Raw genomic sequence first — 19,402 nt, forward strand, 5'->3', positions numbered from 1 at the left:
ATGTCTAATGCCCCCATACACACGATCTGATTTTCCAACAACAAAACTGTGTTTTTTTTGCAAAGGATGTTGGTTCAAACTTGTCTTGCATATACACAGTTACAGAAATGTTGTCGGAAATTCCGAATGTCAAAAACGCGGTGACGTACAACATGTACGATGAGCCAAGAAAAAGGTAGTTCAATAGCCTTCTGCTTGATTCCGAGCATGCGTGAACTTTTGTGCGACAGACTTGTGTACACACGATCGGATAACTTGTTGTCTGGAAAATTTGAGAACCTGCTCTCAAACATTTGTGTGCGGAAATTCTGGCAGCATATGTTCGATGGAGCATACAGGTCGTACTTTCTGACAACAAGCTCACATCGAACATTTAGCGCCGGAAATTCCGATCGTGTATACGTGGCATTAGAGTAAATCTATTTTGTCCTCGTGTCCTACAGCGTTCCCTAAATTCATCTGAGAATTTAGTTTTGGTGTTCAGTGTGCCTTCAAGTAAAAGAAAACACTGAAAATCTTGATGTCCTACTGACATACCAACTCCCAGGTCTGGCATAATGTTTAACAGCCCTTAGTTTTCATGAGTCATTAATGAGGCCGAATTATACCTTGTACCTATAGAAGAAGGTATTATAAGTTTAACAACCAGAAAAAAGTGAGTCTTGTTTTTTTCTGATAATGGCTAATTTTGATCAGGAAAGTACTAACAAAGGTAGATAATAAAAGGTACGATTTTATGAGGGTTACTTTATTATAGCAAATGATTGTCTCCACAAGAAATAATAAAATAATTTGTGTGCTTATATATGCAGAACTACCTATGGTCAGGATTTAAAACAAAATAGTGTTTTGTGTGTGTGATATATATATATATATATTATATATATATATATATATATATATATATATATATATATATATATATATATATATATATATATATATATATATACATATATATATAGAAACGCAGAGAATAGCGTGCGCACATAATAAATAATATTCTGCTTCTATTTATATATATATATATATATATATATATATATATATATATATAGGTCTTTATAGCAGCACCAATTTTTATTCAGGTTTAGAGTGTCACCCCCCCAATTCATTGTGTGTGTGTATATACACATACACACACACACACACACATATATATACCCACTTCCTGACCAGGCAATTTTTTTGCGATATATATAAAAAAATTATATAAAAATTGATGACTTTTTTCCCACAAATAGAGCTTTCTTTTGGTGGTATTTGATCACCTCTGCAGTTTTTATTTTTTGCGCTATAAACAAAAAAAGAGCAACAATTTAGAATAAAAAACAATATTCCTTACTTTCTGCTATAAAACATTCCCAATAAAAAAAAAATTAAAAAATCGAATTTCTTTATCAATTTAGGCCAGTATGTATTCTGCTACATATTTTTGGCAAAACAAAAATCCCAATAAGTGTATATTGATTGGTTTACACAAAAATTATACCGTCTACAAACTATGGGATATATTTAGGGACTTTTTTATGTTTTTACTAGTAATGGTGGCGATCAGCGATTTTTAGCGGGACTGCGACATTGCGGTGGACAAATTGGACAGTAAGTGACACTTTTTGGGGACCAGTGACACCAATACTGTGATCAGTGCTAAAAAAAATGCACTGTCACATTATAAATGACACTGGCAGGGAAGGGGTTAACAGCAGGGACAATCAAAGGGTTAAGTGTGTGTCTGGGAGGTGCTTTCTAACTGTGTGTGGGACGGATACACTGGAGAAAAAGAGAGATCGTATTTCAGCTTACCTGAAACACAAGATCTCTCTTTTGCTCCCTGACAGACCAGCGATTTGCCTTGTTTACATAAGCCACAGAACGATCGGAGTGTCGCGGTGGCCACGCGGCTGATGGACCTGCTGATTGGTTCCCGCTGTGTCCAAGCCCCCCTTATACTGCGTGCACAATATCATATACAGCATGGGTGCCCAACCAGTGGCCCGGGGGCCACATATGGCCTGTGGAGCCCTCTGATGTGGCCTGCGACCTCATGTTCTGGGATGGCAAGTCCAGATCGCGGCTTGTCGACCCACCATTCCAGAGAATCAGTGTTGTGAATGAAACTGGCAGTAGAGTAAGCAAGCAGCTGCAGAGCAGAGCCGCACAAGCCAAAGTTTCCTGTATAGAGCCAGCTCCTGTCACAGGTGGAGTGATGAGTGATGGAGTGACCAAATGCATCCACCTGGGACAGCAACAGCCAGCGATACCTGAATGAAAGACTGTTATTAAAGGTATGTTTATTACTAAAATCACAGTGTATTTATGGGCATATCTGTCTGCAGTGGTTATTACTGGGCTGCTTTCAAACTGATCCACAGGTGCGCCTGCAGGTGACCTGCACTGAGCCATAGGCTTCTGTTATTACCTGCAGGTTTGGTGAGCTTTCAGAAAGTGCACCATGCCTGCAGGATATAAAGTGCAGCTAACCCACAGGAAAGTTACAGTTGCACTACACTGCACCCGTGGTACTGATAAACTGCAGCAAATCAATGTGAAAGCAGCCTTGATCAGTCTGACCCAATCGGACCCTCCATTCACCTCTATGGAGTGGCAGAAGTAAATTAACTTGTATTCATTTACACCCACCTACCTCCAATCTCATCCACTAAAAAAAGTGGAATCTGAACTGTCATATCGGAGGGCCCAAAGAGTAGAGCAGACCCTGTCCAATCTGCATATGTAGAGTGATCATGGACCTGTCAAACGCCCGCTCTGCTCATTGTGGCCCGCGACCAGTTACCATGTTGCTTATGTGGCCCTCTCTCTTCAAAAAGTTGGGCACCCCTGATATACAGGTACGTGATTTAGCACAGCCAGGCTGCTCTGTTGCAGTATATATGCGGTGGGCAGTCTGGAAGCCATTCGAGTGATATTAAAGGTTTGTTTTCTTCTTTTTCTTTTTTTTTTTCAAATAACAAATATGTCGTACTTACCTGCTCTGTGCAATGGTTTTGCACGGAGCAGCCCTGATCCCCTTCTTCTCGGGTCCCCCACTCTTGACTCCTCCCCTTGACCAGTGCTCCCAATAGCAAGTCACTATTCCTGTTTTCACTTTGTTAAACGATAATTATCCCGCTCTACAAAAGTCTGGTCCGGACGCACCTAGAATATGCTGCCCAGCTCTGGGCACCAGTCCTCGGGAAGGATGTATTTGAAATGGAGCGAGTACAAAGAAGGGAAACAAAGCTAATAAAGGGTCTGGAGGACATTATCTATGCACTTCCAATGAAGTAAATGTATTCTACAAAGGTCTACAGATCACACCCTGTCCAGATTTCACCCTCGCTAAAGTGATTCTTTAATCAGGCTTAAAGTGATATTTAAGCTGAAAACTTTTTTTTTACCTTAATGCATTCCTTACATTAAGGTAAAAAACATTGGTTGTATTGCTCTCTATCCTCCCCCATGCCCGTGTGAAGGGGAAGAGAGGGGAGAAGGGATCCAGCACTGTGCATGGCTGCATCTTTTCTCCCTCTCTTCACCTTCACATAGGGACTCAAACAGTAGCAGGAACCATTGGCTCCTGCTGCTGTCAATCAAACGCATTGAGGAGGAAGTGGGGGAGGAGCTAAGTCCCACTGTGTGTGTCCATGGAGCATGACTCCATAGACACAGCTCAGAAGCTATCAGAAACCACATGCCTCCATAGCATACAGCTTGCTATGGGGAAGAAGAGGAGGAGCCAAGATCACTGGCGGGGGACCCGAGAAGAGAAGGATCGAGCTGCTCTGTGCAATAACATTTCACAGAGGAGGTGATTATAAAATGTTTATTTTCTTTTTTGTTTAACACTTTAAAGCCAAAGCCCATGGATCTGCTAACAGTCACTACCCCTTGCTAGAATATTTTGTGTGTTCAAGAAAGAAAGGTTTGACAGATATTAAAATGAACACAATAAAACTTCAGACATGCATTGATTCACTGTAATAGTGAATAATTTGCTTTTGTAGAAGAGGATTGTTGCACACTGATATTATCACCTTTTAAAAAGCTTTATTGAACGCTGGACATGAATAGCAGACAAGACAGTCCCTCCCATAGATTGCTCCCCTATAATGGGTGAGGGATGGGGGCAGTCTATGGGCAGTACTGTCATGTCTGCTGTGAGCATGCTCAGCTTTCAATAAAGATTTTTTAAATGTAGCAACCAGGTGTGCCACTATCCTTTTTTACATACTTAGCCCCCTTTCACACGGAAGCACCGCTAAAACAGAGCTAAAGCGCCGGTGGTTTTTGTACTGCTTTAGCGATGCTTTTTGGCACTAGCAGGGCGGATTTTTTAAGGACAGGTGATAAAGTGACCTTAAAAAAAAGGGGAAAATGCAGTTTTGCGGTGCTTTCAGACCGCTTTTAAGGCGATTTGGAAGCGCTGCCCATTCATTCCAATGGGCAAGGGGCGTTTTGGGAGCGTTCCCAAGCCGCCCCAAAGATGCTGCCTGCAGGACTTTTCCTAACGTCCCGCAAGTGCACTGCCCCAGTGTGAAAGCACTCATGGCACAGACTGGGAGGCAGTTTTCAGGCGCTATTTCTAGCACTAAAACACCTGAAAACTGCCTCTGTAAAAAAGGGTCTACAAGGAATTTGTGAAGTCCTTGCGGCCTGCATCTGAGCTTCCCTAGGTGGCACAAAGCAGCAGCAATTTATTGATATACGTAAGTGAATAAAATGCTATTAGATTCCCATACATTAACTGGATTTGGACTGCACACATAAAATGTATCAGTATTTATATTTAAAGATTTTTTTGTACTAATAGATGTATTTCTTTTCATGAATGCTTATTAACCACTTTCAGACCGGACCATTTTGCTGGTAAATGACCAGAGGTCTTTTTACACTTTGGCACTGCGCTGCTTTAACTGGTAATTGCGCGGTCATGCAATGTTGTACCCAAACAAAATTTGCGTCCTTTTCTTCCCACAAATAGAGCTTTCTTTTGATGGTATTTGATTGCCTCTGCGATTTTTATTTTTTGCGATATAAACGTAAAAAGACCGCAAATTTTGAAAAAAAATGATATTTTCTACTTTTTGTTATTAGAAAATCCAATAAACTCAATTTTAGTCATACATTTAGGCCAAAATGTATTCAGCCACATGTCTTTGGTAAAAAAAAAGTCAATAATTGTATATTTATTGGTTTGCGCAAAAGTTGTCACATCTACAAACTAAGGTACGTTTTCTGGAATTTACGCAGCTTTTAGTTTACGACTGCCTATCTCATTTCTTGAGGTGCTAAAATGGCAGGGCAGTACAAAACCCCCCCAAATGACCTCATTTTGGAAAGTAGACCCCCTAAGGAAATTGATAAGAGGCATGTTGAGCCCATTGAATATTTTATTTTTTTGCCTCAAGCGATTGAATAATGACAAAAAAATAATTTTTTTTTTTTTTTTTACACAAAGTTGTCACTAAATGATATATTGCTCACACATGCTATGGGCGTATGTGAAATGACACCCCAAAATAAATTCTGCTGCTTCTCCTGAGTACGGGGATACCACATATGTGGGACTTTTTGGGAGCCTAGCCGCGTACGGGGCCCCGAAAACCAAGCACCGCCTTCAGGCTTTCTAAGGGCGTAAATTTTTGAGTTCACTTCTCACTACCTATTACAGTTTTGAAGGCCATAAAATGCCAAGATGGCACAAAACCCCCACAAATGACCCCATTTTAGAAAGTAGACACCCCAAGCTATTTGCTGAGAGGCATGTTGAGTTCATGGAATATTTTATATTTTGCCACAAGTTGCGGGAAAATTACAAACTTTTTTTTTTTTTTTTTTTTTTTCACAAAGTTGTCACTAAATGATATATTGCTCACACATGCCATGGGCATATGTGAAATGACACCCCAAAATAAATTCTGCTGCTTCTCCTGAGTACGGGGATACCACATATGTGGGACTTTTTGGGAGCCTAGCCGCGTACGGGGCCCCGAAAACCAAGCACCGCCTTCAGGCTTTCTAAGGGCGTAAATTTTTGAGTTCACTTCTCACTACCTATTACAGTTTTGAAGGCCATAAAATGCCAAGATGGCACAAAACACCCACAAATGACCCCATTTTAGAAAGTAGACACCCCAAGCTATTTGCTGAGAGGCATGTTGAGTCCATGGAATATTTTATATTTTGCCACAAGTTGCGGGAAAATTACAAACTTTTTTTTTTTTTTTTTTTTTTCACAAAGTTGTCACTAAATGATATATTGCTCACGCATGCCATGGGCATATGTGAAATGACACCCCAAAATAAATTCTGCTGCTTCTCCTGAGTACGGGGATACCACATATGTGGGACTTTTTGGGAGCCTAGCCGCGTACGGGGCCCCGAAAACCAAGCACCGCCTTCAGGCTTTCTAAGGGCGTTACAGTTTTGAAGGCCATAAAATGCCAAGATGGCACAAACCCCCCCCAAATGACCCCATTTTGGAAAGTAGACACCCCTAAATTTAGGGGTACACTAGTGAGACTAGGTAATAAATGGCGGGTGCCCTGAAACTATAAAAAAATAACTAACCAACCAGCGTCACCTGTAACAGTTATATGGTGATCACTGGTGAAAGGGTTAACTAGGGGGCAATCAGGGGGCTTTATGCGGTAGTATATGGGGGTCCCTGGCGCTATAAAAAGCTGCGGCGAACCTAAATACCTACCTGCCTAACTAGCGTCACCTGTGACACTAATACAGCGATCAGAAAAACGATCGCTTATTAGGCTGGGTTCACACTGGAGCGATGCGGGAACGCCACAAATGCGCGGCGGGTTCCCGCATCGCATGCCTCCCGGCGGCAGTTCACACTGCCCTATGCGAACTGCTGGGAGTGTCAGTGAAATGTTACTGACACCCCCAGATCAGTTCGCATATCGCAGTGCGATCTGCAAACTCGGATCGCATGGTGTGAACACCCATGCGATCCGATTCTGCTGCGGGCCAAAAAAAGGGTCCCGTGCGAATTTGCGGCGGGTGTGGCGAATGGCTGAACTCGAATCGCACAGAGATCGGATGTGATTTGCACTGCAGTGCGGTGCGAATCACATCCGTTCTCAAACCGCTGCAATGTGAACCCAGCCTTAGTGACTCTGGCGACGGGGGGTGATCACGGGGTTAAACCTTTATTGGGGGGGTTAGGGGGGTACCTTAGAACTAAAGGGGGCTAACCCTAACTGCCCTAACAGTTATTAGTCACAAATGACACCCGCCGGGTGATCAGGGGGTTAAACCTTTATTAGGTAATAAATGGCGGGGGCCCTGAAACTATAAAAAAATAACTAACCAACCAGCGTCACCTGTAACAGTTATATGGTGATCACAGGTGAAAGGGTTAACTAGGGGGCAATCAGGGGGCTTTATGCGGTAGTATATGGGGGTCCCTGGCGCTATAAAAAGCTGCGGCGAACCTAAATACCTACCTGCCTAACTAGCGTCACCTGTGACAGTAATACGGCGATCAGAAAAATGATCGCTTATTAGGCTGGGTTCACACTGGAGCGATGCGGAAACGCCGCGAATCCGCGGCGGGTTCCCGCATCGCATGCCTCCCGGCGGCAGTTCACACTGCCCTATGCGAACTGCTGGGAGTGTCAGTGAAATGTTACTGACACCCCCAGATCAGTTCGCATATCGCAGTGCGATCTGCAAACTCGGATCGCATGGTGTGAACACCCATGCGATCCGATTCTGCTGCGGGCCAAAAAAAGGGTCCCGTGCGAATTTGCGGCGGGTGCGGCGGGTGTGGCGGGTGCGGCGAATGGCTGAACTCGAATCGCACAGAGATCGGATGTGATTTGCACTGCAGTGCGGTGCGAATCACATTCGTTCTCATAAACCGCTGCAATGTGAACCCAGCCTTAGTGACACTGGTGACGGGGGGTGATCACGGGGTTAAACCTTTATTGGGGGGGGTTAGGGGGGCACATTAGAACTAAAGGGGGCTAACTCTAACTGCCCTAACAGTTATTACAGTCAGAAATGACACCAATGCAAAAAAAAAAAAAAAAAAATGACATTGGTGTCACTGTGACTGGGGGGCAGGGGTAATTGGGGGGGTGATCGGGGGGTAAAGGGGGGGTGTGAGTGTGCCTGGCATGTTCTACTGTGTGTGTAGAGTGTTGGTGCAACTCACCGATCCGCTCTCCTCCGTGTCGGAACGAAAAATACCGACACGGAGGAGAGAATACATCACTTCCTCTCCTGTGTTTACATTACAGGAGAGGAAGTGATGTCACCGGGGATTTCCATTCGTCGAGAGCGATCGCGAGGGGGTGGCCATGAATGAATGGCCGCCCCCTCATCCCGGATCGCTCTCGAAGGAATGCCGACCGCCGCAGGCACCGGGGGGGGGCCCGATCGGGCCCCCCACCCGCGGGCAGGCAGGGACTTATATATACGCCCATATGCCTGCCCGTGCCATTCTGCCGACGTATATCGTCGTGCGGCGGTCGGCAAGTGGTTAAAGTGTTTGTCGGAAATGATTAGAGTAGTTCAATTAAATTTTGAAACATCTCACTCAGTTACAGTTTAACTCAGAAAACTCAGATAGGTTCGTTTTCGGTAAAGGGTGTCTACTGCATAACGGCCCACATGCATTCCTTTTGGATTAATCAGTGTTCAGTTGTGCCAATTAAGAACCACACAGGACTGGTAACATTGTGTTTCCAGTTTCACCTGGTTGGCAAACAGACAAACCTGAGTCAACAGTGCCTTGTGTGTTCTGAATACATTATAGGACTTGAGGACTGGCAGTTTTAGCCCTTGTACACACGGTCGGACATTCCGACGGAAAATGTCCGATCGGACCATGTTGTCGGATAATCCGTGTGTGGGCTCCATCGAGCTGTTTCCATCGGAATATCCGACCGACAAAGTTTTAGAGCTGGGCTATAAAATTTTCTGACAACATGGTCCGATCGGACTTTGTCCGATCGTTTGTAGAGAATTCCGATCGGACAGAGTGCCACGCATGCTCAGATCAAATTCCTAGAGCAAAGCTATTGGCTACTAGCCTGAACATAGTCCCGTCGTAACAAAATAGCGTCATTATGTTACGAACGATCGGATTTTCCGACAACTTTGTCCGACTGAGTGTATGCAACACCAGTTTCGGACAAAATCAGACGGATTTTGTTGTCAGAATGTCCGACCGTGTGTACAAGGGGTAACAGGTATCAGTGAAAAGACAAGCAATTAAAAAAAAAAAAAAAAAAGCAAATGTATATGCTTATTCTATCAGTTTCTTTCCTGCTTTTGGTGACAGAATAAAATTATCTCTGAAAATATCCCTGTGCGATGAACTTGTCAATGCATTACTGATGCACACCTGCTTTTTTTTTTTGCTAAATTCTTTTTATTATGTTTAATAAAAGGTATAGACATCAGTACAATAGAAAACCACCATCAGTGGAAAAACAGTAACACACTAAATGGCAAAAAAAAACAAAAAAACATTTGCCTCGTCAATTAATTACAACCTAAAGTCTGCACCAGGAGAAAGGTTGATACCCAAGAACAGCGAGGTGCCACCCCTTACCATACCGTAATTGTAAGGATACACAAAATGTTGAGCCCCCCGACCCACCAAGATATAATACCCCAGAGAGACATCCATCATAATTCATCAATGTGAATGAAATAAATTAGTATTTCACTTGAAAAAGACTTCAGCTTGATGCACACATACTTAGCCAGTCAAGAAGATCTCTTTGTTAGTACCTGGTTTAGAATTGCTATTTTTTAAATAATGATAAGGCTATCCATAGATGACATTGATTTTCCTTCCCGCAACTACAGGTTGCAGGAAAGAAAATATCTTGATTTCCCCCATCAACACAGCGCTATTGTGATCAGCCAGTGGGGAGCCTTCTCCAGCAGAACACAATGATTACTGCTGTCAGCTATAGATGCTGGCAGTAAACACATGCTAAAAAATCTGACTGGCTGGATAGACTTCAGTAAAACCAGCCTGCCCTTACAGTAGATGGAACAAATCTCTGCCAGTCCTTGATGGAGCCAGATTTGATACAATCCATCCATGGCCAGCTTAACCCAGGTAGTAACGTCCTGCTCATTGGACAGAGGTGATAATGTTGAATCACTGCCCAGTGGGGAGGCTGGAGGCAGAGAGATAACAATGGAACATCTGGAAGAAGAATTTCTTATTCAGGAACTCCATATGTGAATAATTGGGCAGTGCAGTGTGAAAAATGAGTGTAACCGGCTGCACAGAAGTATTAAGGGTTTTTTTCCAGGTAAAACCGTAACCATACATTATATGAATTTTAACTGTGTATATGGCTGGTTTTACTGGAGTTTCACTTTAAATAAAATGTGTGGAATGCACACTTACCTGGATGGGAAGCCCTCAGTTACAGTGACCCCCCACGTGACCAAGCTGAATACGAATTCATGGCAGGTACATCATTCATGGTAAAGCTGAACGATTGATTCACTGTCCTGGCTGGGGTCAGAGGAACTATTATGTAGTAGCATTCAGAGAATGGTCACTTCCACACGACGCTTCAAACCCCAGTAAGCATTGAGAGAACAGTTTACATTTAAAATGACGTTACCATATTTATCGGCGTATAACACTCACATTAATTTTAAGAGGGAAGTTTCTGGGAAAAAAACGTAGGTTTTAAATAAGGAACTAAAAAATAAGGGTCTGTAGCCTCACCATTGCCATCAAGGCAGACTGATCAGTGCCTATCTGCAGCCTCACCATTGCCATCAATGCAGCAGCCTCACCATTACCATCAATGCAACCTCACCATTGCCTTCAATGCATCAGCCTCAACATTTCCATCAGTGCAGCCTGATCGATGCCCATCTGCAGCCTAGAGGGGACAAGGAGGTTGATGGAAAAATCTCCTATGATAGACAGAACAGTGGTCCAATGGCGGCCCAGGAGACGAGACTTGCAATTACAGAGGTCACCAAGTAAACAGGAGATTCTCACTGTATGTAATCTGACGACGCTCTCCCTGTCCCCTCCAAGGCAGCTAAAATTGAAGTATTGGCGTATAACACGAAATTTTCAGGGTGCAAAGGTGCGTGTTATATGCCAATAAATACAGTGTTTGTTTCCACATGATTAGGTAACTGAGGTAGACACAGTATCATCTTATTTATTAAGGGGACAGGGAGGGGGGCGGGATGAGTGCCGACAGATTATATACAGTGAAAATCTCCTATGATGGACAGAACAGTGGTCCAATGGTGGGCCAGGAGACGAGACTTCCTATTACAGAGGCCGCCAAATAAACAGGAGATTCTCACTCTATGTAATCTAACTGCGCTCACCCCCCTCCCTGTCCCCTCTAAGGCAGCAAAGTATTGGCGTATAATACGCACATGGTATTTGCACCCAATTTTCAGGATGAAACGGTGCGTGTTATACGCCAATAAATACAGTAATTAAAAATGTGTTCTGGGTATGTTGTACTAAAAAAAAAGAAAAAAGTTTCTGTTCAGATTTTATATCCTCCCAAAAGTGTATTATTAAAATATTGTTTTCACTTTAGAACTTTTTGGAAGCATCTGTCACTTTGTTGGAGTCAGATTTGGAGGATGGAAAGCATGTGGATCTCTTCAATCAGGCAATCCCAGATCTGAAACTGGCCGGATACAACACCAGACCACAGTGTATTCATGTGAAAAAAGGAATGTGAGTAGAATTCAGAAAAATAGGTGATCTTTTCACACTAGATCATCATGAGAGTTAGTTGTGTCTATTATCTTACATTATGCGCTGCATTCTCCTCTAAGCTGCTAACACTTATCTGTGTTTTTATATCAGCACGAGGGAGGAGTAAAAGTTGTCTAAAGCCTCATACACATGATCAGACTTTATACAAACTTTCCTGTGGACTTTTGTACAAAGGGTGTTGGCCCTGAACTTGTTAAGCATACACAGCCAACAGCCAACTTTCACCAAATCACGTGGTTTTTCTGCTCTTTACCGCCACCTTTGGTCAACTTCTGTATTGTCTGATCTTTTGCATTAGTTCTGAGCATTGCATGTTTGTAAAGTCCGATGGGTTTCTGTACACGCGATCTGACTTTGCTTCATCGGACTTATGTTGTTGAAAAGTTTGTCCGTTCGCACAGTCAACAAAAGCCCGATGAAAACCAAAAAAGTTTGTCCAATGGAGCGTACACACGGTCGGATGTTGCCTTAAAACAGCTAATTTGCATGTTTGTTTTCAAAAAGTCAGATTGTGTGTACAGGCCTAAACACAAGGCAGAGGGGTACATTGGGAAGGTTTTCAGTGGGATTGCAATGGATCTTTGACCAATATAGTGGTGGAAGAAGTGAGGGCATGTGTACAGTATGTAAAGCACTATGTACATTTTTGGTGTTATATAAATACGTATAATAAATAAATCACAGTATATATATATATATATAAGATCTGAAGCATGTCCATTCCCTATTGCACACAGAACACAAAAAAGGTTTTGACAGGAGTCCTGTTTTAAAGGCTAGGTTCACCTTTTGGAACATGCTACATGGTCCATCCATATTTGGGGTCAAACATGTGACACGTTCCAGCTCCTGCCGCCAGTTCCTCCACTCCCCCTTTCAGTGTGACAGCAAACAGGGGATCTTCTCTCCGTCGCTTTTTGAAAAGAGTGTTCCTGTGAATGAATGAACCACAAGTACGGTTAGCCGTGGTGGCCTGTAGTTCTGAATGAACTATCAGGGGACTGATGAGCCGCTCTTGCAGATTATTCACAAGCCCTACAGATTTCAACAGACAGCCCGTATGAAGGTACAGGCAGAAGGATGCAGGGCTTGTCTGCAGAAGACTTTGCACCCCAGATCCGCTGACCAGGGTTGCAATACTTTCCAGTCTCAGGAGGAAGTAGAGAGGAGACAGTGCTGGAAGAAGCAGTAGAGGAGCCTACTTAGACACTGACCCGATCCACCTGCTAGCAACTAATCGTCAGTGTGTGTCCCCGAGGAGAAGTCGGCTAACACGAGTCCACCATTGTTGTATGCCAAATAACCCACTACGGTCTGGTAAGGAATTAATCTATAGGGGGGATCCTTTACCTTAATCCTACATATAGGATCCTCTGGAATTCGCTACCCCAATCTGTCAGACTGTCTCCAAATGTATCCACTTTTAGGCGATCCCTGAAAACTTTCCTCTTCAGAGAAGCCTATCCTGCCTCCATCTAACAACTGCATTATTTTCTCCATTAGCTCATCCCCCACAGCTATAACCCTTTTGTATAACTTGTCCCTCCCTCCTAGATTGTAAGCTCTAATGAGCAGGGCCCTCTGATTCCCCCCTGTATTGAATTGTATTGTAATTGTACTGCCTGTCCTAATGTTGTAAAGCGCAGCGTAAACTGTCGGCGCTATATACATCCTGTATAATAATAATAATACATATAGCGGAGACAGAAGGGGTTGGATTGTGCTTGGAAAGTGCTTCTTTGGTTTGAATAAATAACAGAGATAACACAAATTGCATATTGAGAAAGAACTTTGCCACATCAGGCTTTTTGGATAAGACATTTGCAGCGCTGCCCTCACACGATCTAGGTTGTGTGTACGGTTCAATATTTACTTTTAGCTTGCTTTTTTAGCAAGTTTTCACGGCAGCAGCTCAAATTTTTTTCCTATAATTGGATATATATTACAATATGCACTATATTTGCTATTATGAATTTATATTTTATTCAGGAGCACTCATTATTTGTAGTCAGTGGTTTTAGGGTATCTACAATTGTTTATACTTTCCAGTCTCCTGTAGGAAAAAAATAAATAACCAACCTGGCGGTACGATTATTTCGGATTTTAGGTGCTAAAAGCGGTACAATTATTTTGCATGAAAATTTGGCGTTTTATATTGCAGTCCTATAATTCTTAGCAATAACTCTGTTAAATTTGTCCAAACCAGAGTCTAGCAGACATCCCGGGTATGATAAAGTTTGAAAAATGAAATCATAAATTATAATATAATAAATAATTATAAGTAATTGTACCAAATAATAATATAACAATAATAAAAATTATTCAATAATGTAATCAAATCAAAAACAGTGAAATTTGCTCAGTTGCAGAATTGTCACTGTCATTACTTTTCAATATTTGATGACGGATCTCCCCTCAAATCGCTATCGATCAATTCTGCAAGTGATTACAATTTATTATCGCTGTTTTCTAGCTGGTCTAAAATCATTTTTGATGTAAAGGGACAGTTTTGGTTGCTATAGACAATCTCCAGTTTACAGGCATAAAGAACAGTTTTTATTATATAAAACTGCATGCAGGACACTGGACAGACCACTAGGGACACAGGGGATGTGAAATATTTACATACAGCAATGTAATCTGTAAGATTACATTATACTGTATGTACAGTGAGTGTTTCACTTTTTGAATTTGGCACCGATCTCTGTCCCCGTGCGTCGCAACGCTCGCAGGGCACGGAGATCTGCTCCATGATAGATTGAGCGAGACACGGCTCGCTCGTACTGCAAGGGGACATCGCTGGATCCGAGGGAGAAGGTAAGTAAACGTCCTCCTGGATCCAGCGATGCGGTCCTGAGTCTGGCTCGGGGTTACCGCTTTTGGTATAAAAATTCCACCCCGAGCCAGACTAAGGAATACTGCCGGGGGGGTTAATGCACGTTTTTTTTCTGTAAAAATATTAGCATTTATTATTTTTTTAGGAAAGGTGAACTTATCCTATAAGTCTAAAATATAATTTTCCCATATTGTCAGTCTTCTGAACATTTCCAGGGAAATCAATGAAGGAACACAAGTCACCATTTCTATGTATCACCTCAAGGTAATGGCTGTAGGTTTAGGAAAGGGATAAGTAATACAATATGCTAACTGCTTAATCCATCTACTCCTCTCACCTCCTTGAGTTTCCATTTCGACATTCCTTTGGGTCCTGCTGAACCATTAAATCTAGTAGAGGCTCAAGAATCTCAAATGAAACATGTCTTCATTTACCCTTGTGCATTTTAAATGCAGATGAATGGCTGTGAATTTGCAAGCAAAATGCACAATAAGGCTAGTGCTATTATAGATGTTTATTATCATTATCGTTCCATTATGGTCTCTGTGTTTTCGTTATGCGATTCCATTTTTATTGACTATAATGCCAAAGATCTTATTACACATTAGATTTTTTACATTTCGCTGTGCCCTAGTGCAAAATGCATCAGTAGAATCTGTTCCTGTTGGCTATTTTTATAAAGGAAGAATAATATTTTGCATTTCCGCATGCAGTATTCATGTTACTAGTACATTTGGTATGCAGTTTTTATTTTATTTTAGTTTTTATTAATGTCAATTATAGAGTTTTACATGACTAAACAGTATTAACAAATACAAAGCCATCGGTGTCCCATAACCGTAGAGGCACAGCAAAAATCAAATCGGTGATACAGTAGAAAACAGTTGCACACTCAATAGCCAATTGGGCGACAAAAGAGCATTCCTTAGTGCCGACGAAAGTATAGACACATCAAAAGTTAGATCAAAAGTATAAATGACAGCATTATACATACAGTATTTTCAATAGCTTACTATGTAACAAGACAAACTCTGAGAGAAGCATGTATTAAGTAAATTTTACCTGGACAGAGGCACAGGGAGCCTCAATAAACAACTATATGGAAGGGCTGGAAAAATTGTAATATTTTATTGGGAGAAGAAGTACGCGGGCAAGAAAACTAGACCCCCATACATGGGAAAAGCAAGAGAAAGAACAACGTAGTTTTTGTTTTAACTGCACCAGAAATGCACAAGTATAATTGGGGCCTTACATCACTTTGAGCCCCAGGTACGAAAGAACCAGCTGTTTCCTAACAATCAATGGAATTTCCCCCCATCTTGTCACTAAAAAGCTTAGAACATGGAAGGAAGGCACTGAATGGGCTGCTAATGGGGAAATACAGACGCTTCATATAGTATGAGCCTAAACTGATTACATTATAAAAGAAATACTGATATTAAAAGTTCGTATACCTTCCAGGAAAGTCAGTTTCCTGCACAAATATAGTGAATACCAACATGTACTGAGTAATTCTGATTCTGCTGTGGGCTGCTAATGCCTTATAATGCTGGAAATTGCAATTCCCAACTGATGGCAAACTACAGCTTCATGTCGTTAAGCTTTATAGTGTATTTCCCATTAATGATGCTTGGCTAATCAGTGCCCATGAAACGGAGGTATCTTAATAACAAAACAAGATGTACAGAGAGATAAAACTTGGGAACTGTGAAACAATTAAACAAATGTTTGGTAAACCTGGTGCAAATCTCATAATTGGCTCGCTGTGATGTTTGACAACTCAAAAGCTCTTTTTAAGGTCAAATGAGAGGAGCTATTTCAGTTCAATAAAAACATAAGTCTCTGAAACACTAAAAGCTGCATTCTGATTGGCTGCTAAGGGTTGCCATACTTTTAAAAAGCAACTTCAGGAAATGGACAGGGTCAGTCACTGACAGTGTTGGAACTGTACCTATGTATAATGTGACTGCAACCAGGACCTCTTGTCACATCAGTCTTTGTTGTGCTGCGTCCTTCTCCTATGCCATTATGTTAGGGTGAGGCTATGTTGGCTCAGGGGTAGGGTGGTGCATCATCCGGTAAAAACATTGCCTGATCAGATTTTAAGACTTACAAAAGATGAGACGATGATTTAACAAGCAAGGAAAACACTTGCAGGAGAGGATTATGGGAAGAAAGAAAGCCATTTATCACATATACTGTCTTCCAAATCCGTTAAAATACAAGAATGTCTTGTCTGACTGGAATGTAGCTATAAATAAAGCAGTTTAGACTTTCCAAAGAACAATCGACATTGATGTGATCATTAAAGGGAAAGTATTGTGTACTTTCAGGCTTCATTCACACGGGCAGTATAAACAGTGGTTAAGCGGAGGCTTTACCACCTTCTGACCACCCACCTAAAGCCTATGATACAGATGAAGGTGCTGTTCACATGTCATGGGGCGGTGCTGCAAACCAAATGCTTGGCTTATGGTTCTGGAGCATTAGTACCATATGAAATTGCCACTCCACAAAAAAAGGAGAAAAAAATATACATTCAGGAGGCGGCAGCATGGCCTCCTGAACACCTGACAGCGGATGCTTAGCTGCACTGTGAAAGGAGTTTGCTCTCAGCGGCTCATTGCCCGGTGTCTTTCTTAACAGCTGTTGAGATAATATTAGCCACATAGGGAGTTCATAGTTTTCAGTGAAGCTGATTTAATAAAAGAGCGGAGAATCACTTAATAATAGATGTGAAGATTCACTTTAGTCTTTAGTTTATGTCATGTGCAGATAAGAAAAATTAACAGGAATTAGCTTTTTATATGAATGATTAATTAAACTCAATCTTCACACAATGAGGGGGATTTACTAAAACTGGAGCGTGCAAAATCTTGTGCAGCTGTGCACAGAATCCTACCGGCTTTCATGTTTTGTTGCAAAGCTTAATTGAACAAGCTGAAGTTAGAAGCTGATTGGTTACCATGCACAGTTGCACAAGATTCTGTGTGCTCCAGTTTTAGTAAGTCACCCCCAATGTATTGAGACATATGCTTAGGGCTGGACTTACTAAGAGAGTAAAAACATTTCACGTTGGAAAGTGAATATTCAGACTGGAAAGTGAATGTTCATTTAGATTTCGTGGATGATGAAGCGATGTTCGCTTTTTATGCCCAATCATGCATGATGGGAAATGAAAGAACTTACAATCACCCATAGTCTTCTGTAAGGGAACTTGATAGTGGCCTAGATTTCTGTTTATTGTATGTGGCAGGGGTCTCCAAACATTTTAAACAAAGGGGCAGTTTACTGTCCTTCAGACATTCGGAGGGCCATTGGCCCACTATGGCCAGTGAGAGTAGAAAATGCTTTGGGCTTAGTCAGTGGGAGTACAAAATATACATAGTGTTTGTTGTTAGTAGGAGGAGGAATAGTGCTCCATCATTGGTATCATTGGAAGGAATAGTGCCCCTCCTTGGTGTCAGTGGGAGGCATAGGGCCCCATCATTTGTGTCAGTGGCAGGATTAGTGCCCAGTTATTGGTATCAGTGAGAGGAATAGTGCTCCATCTTTGATGTCAATGGGAGGAATAGTGTTCCAATGTTTTCATCAGTGGAAGAAAGTATGGCTCATCATTGGTGTCAGTGGAAGGAATAGGGACCACTGTTGTAAATAAGAGGAATTATGCCCCACTGTTGGTGTCAGTGGAAAGAATTTATTTATTGACATCAGTAGGAGGAAATAATGCATCTTATCAATGAGAGGAATAGTGCCCCAAGTGCTGGATAAAGGCAAGCCCTCAGGCCACAGTTTGGAGACCACTGATCTATCGCAACAATGCAATTAGTTATACTGATATCAGGGAACAAAGAGCCGTGCCTTAAACCAGCCATAGACGGTTTGAATCTAGGCCGATTCAGCAAGAACTGGCTGAGATTCGAACCATGAATGGGCAGGCTAAATGTACTCGGTACAACCAGACTGCCAGATTTTACGATTGTTTAGGTATTTTTACGATTATTACTAATGGTTGTTCTCCAACAACCCCCCCCCCCCCCACCCCCTGTGGTTGCAGGAAAGAAATTCACTCTGTCTATGGCTGGCCTTGACACATGTAGGGGATTCATAAGTATGGCATCACAAGGGCTTGCAGTCTGACCATAGGCTGTACACATGGAGGGGGATCACTGATGGGTCTGAATAGATTTACCAAACTTCCTCCACACAGGAGCTTCCTGCTGTTGATTTTTCTGTCAAATTACTTATACTGTACAAAATTAAATAAACTGTCACTCACCTCATCTCTTTTTTTATTAGGTGGGTGGCATATCAACAGAAACATTACTGCGGTGAGCAGTATATACTAGAAAAAGGGCGATATAAGAGCCATGTGGACTGGGGAGGAAGCAACAATACAATCATGTCCATCCGGCCAGTTCTGCTGGTAAGTTGTTGCTATGTTTTTATTTCATGATTATGCAAAAAAAAATGTTTTATTATACATATTTTTTATACCCGTGAACATGGTAATAGTTTGATGATTCGTTAACTGAATTATTTAAAGGAATGATCTGCTTAATTAAAGGCAATGTACACTGTCATGTGTTTACTGTTTAAAGGGGTTGTAAACCCAAGAAAAAAAGATAAAAAACCCTGCAAGCGAAAGGCATAATGAGCTAGTATGCATAGCTTATTAGCTCATTATGAATTACTTAACTGAGATTGAAGCCCCCACAGCCGTCCTCGTACACCGCTCTGGCAGCCGACATCGTTCCCGGAGTTACTTCTGGGTATAGCGGGCTCCGGCGCTATGATTGGCCGGA

General features: G+C 42.0%; 1 protein-coding gene across 1 annotated transcript in view; it reads left to right on the top strand.

Moving 5' to 3' along the window:
* Positions 1–19,402, top strand: part of CRYBG3 (crystallin beta-gamma domain containing 3) — a 252,163-nt gene that overhangs the window by 190,716 nt on the left and 42,045 nt on the right. Inside the window, exons 13-14 of the mRNA XM_077480179.1 lie at positions 11,577–11,719; positions 18,897–19,023. Of these exons, the coding sequence (XP_077336305.1) occupies positions 11,577–11,719; positions 18,897–19,023 (270 nt within the window). The remainder of the gene's footprint in view (positions 1–11,576; positions 11,720–18,896; positions 19,024–19,402) is intronic.

This window comes from Lithobates pipiens, unplaced genomic scaffold (assembly GCF_037356315.1).
Source record: "Lithobates pipiens isolate NorthernLeopardFrog02 unplaced genomic scaffold, aLitPip1_a1.2 Scaffold_16, whole genome shotgun sequence".
NCBI classification, from domain to species: Eukaryota; Metazoa; Chordata; class Amphibia; order Anura; family Ranidae; genus Lithobates; species Lithobates pipiens.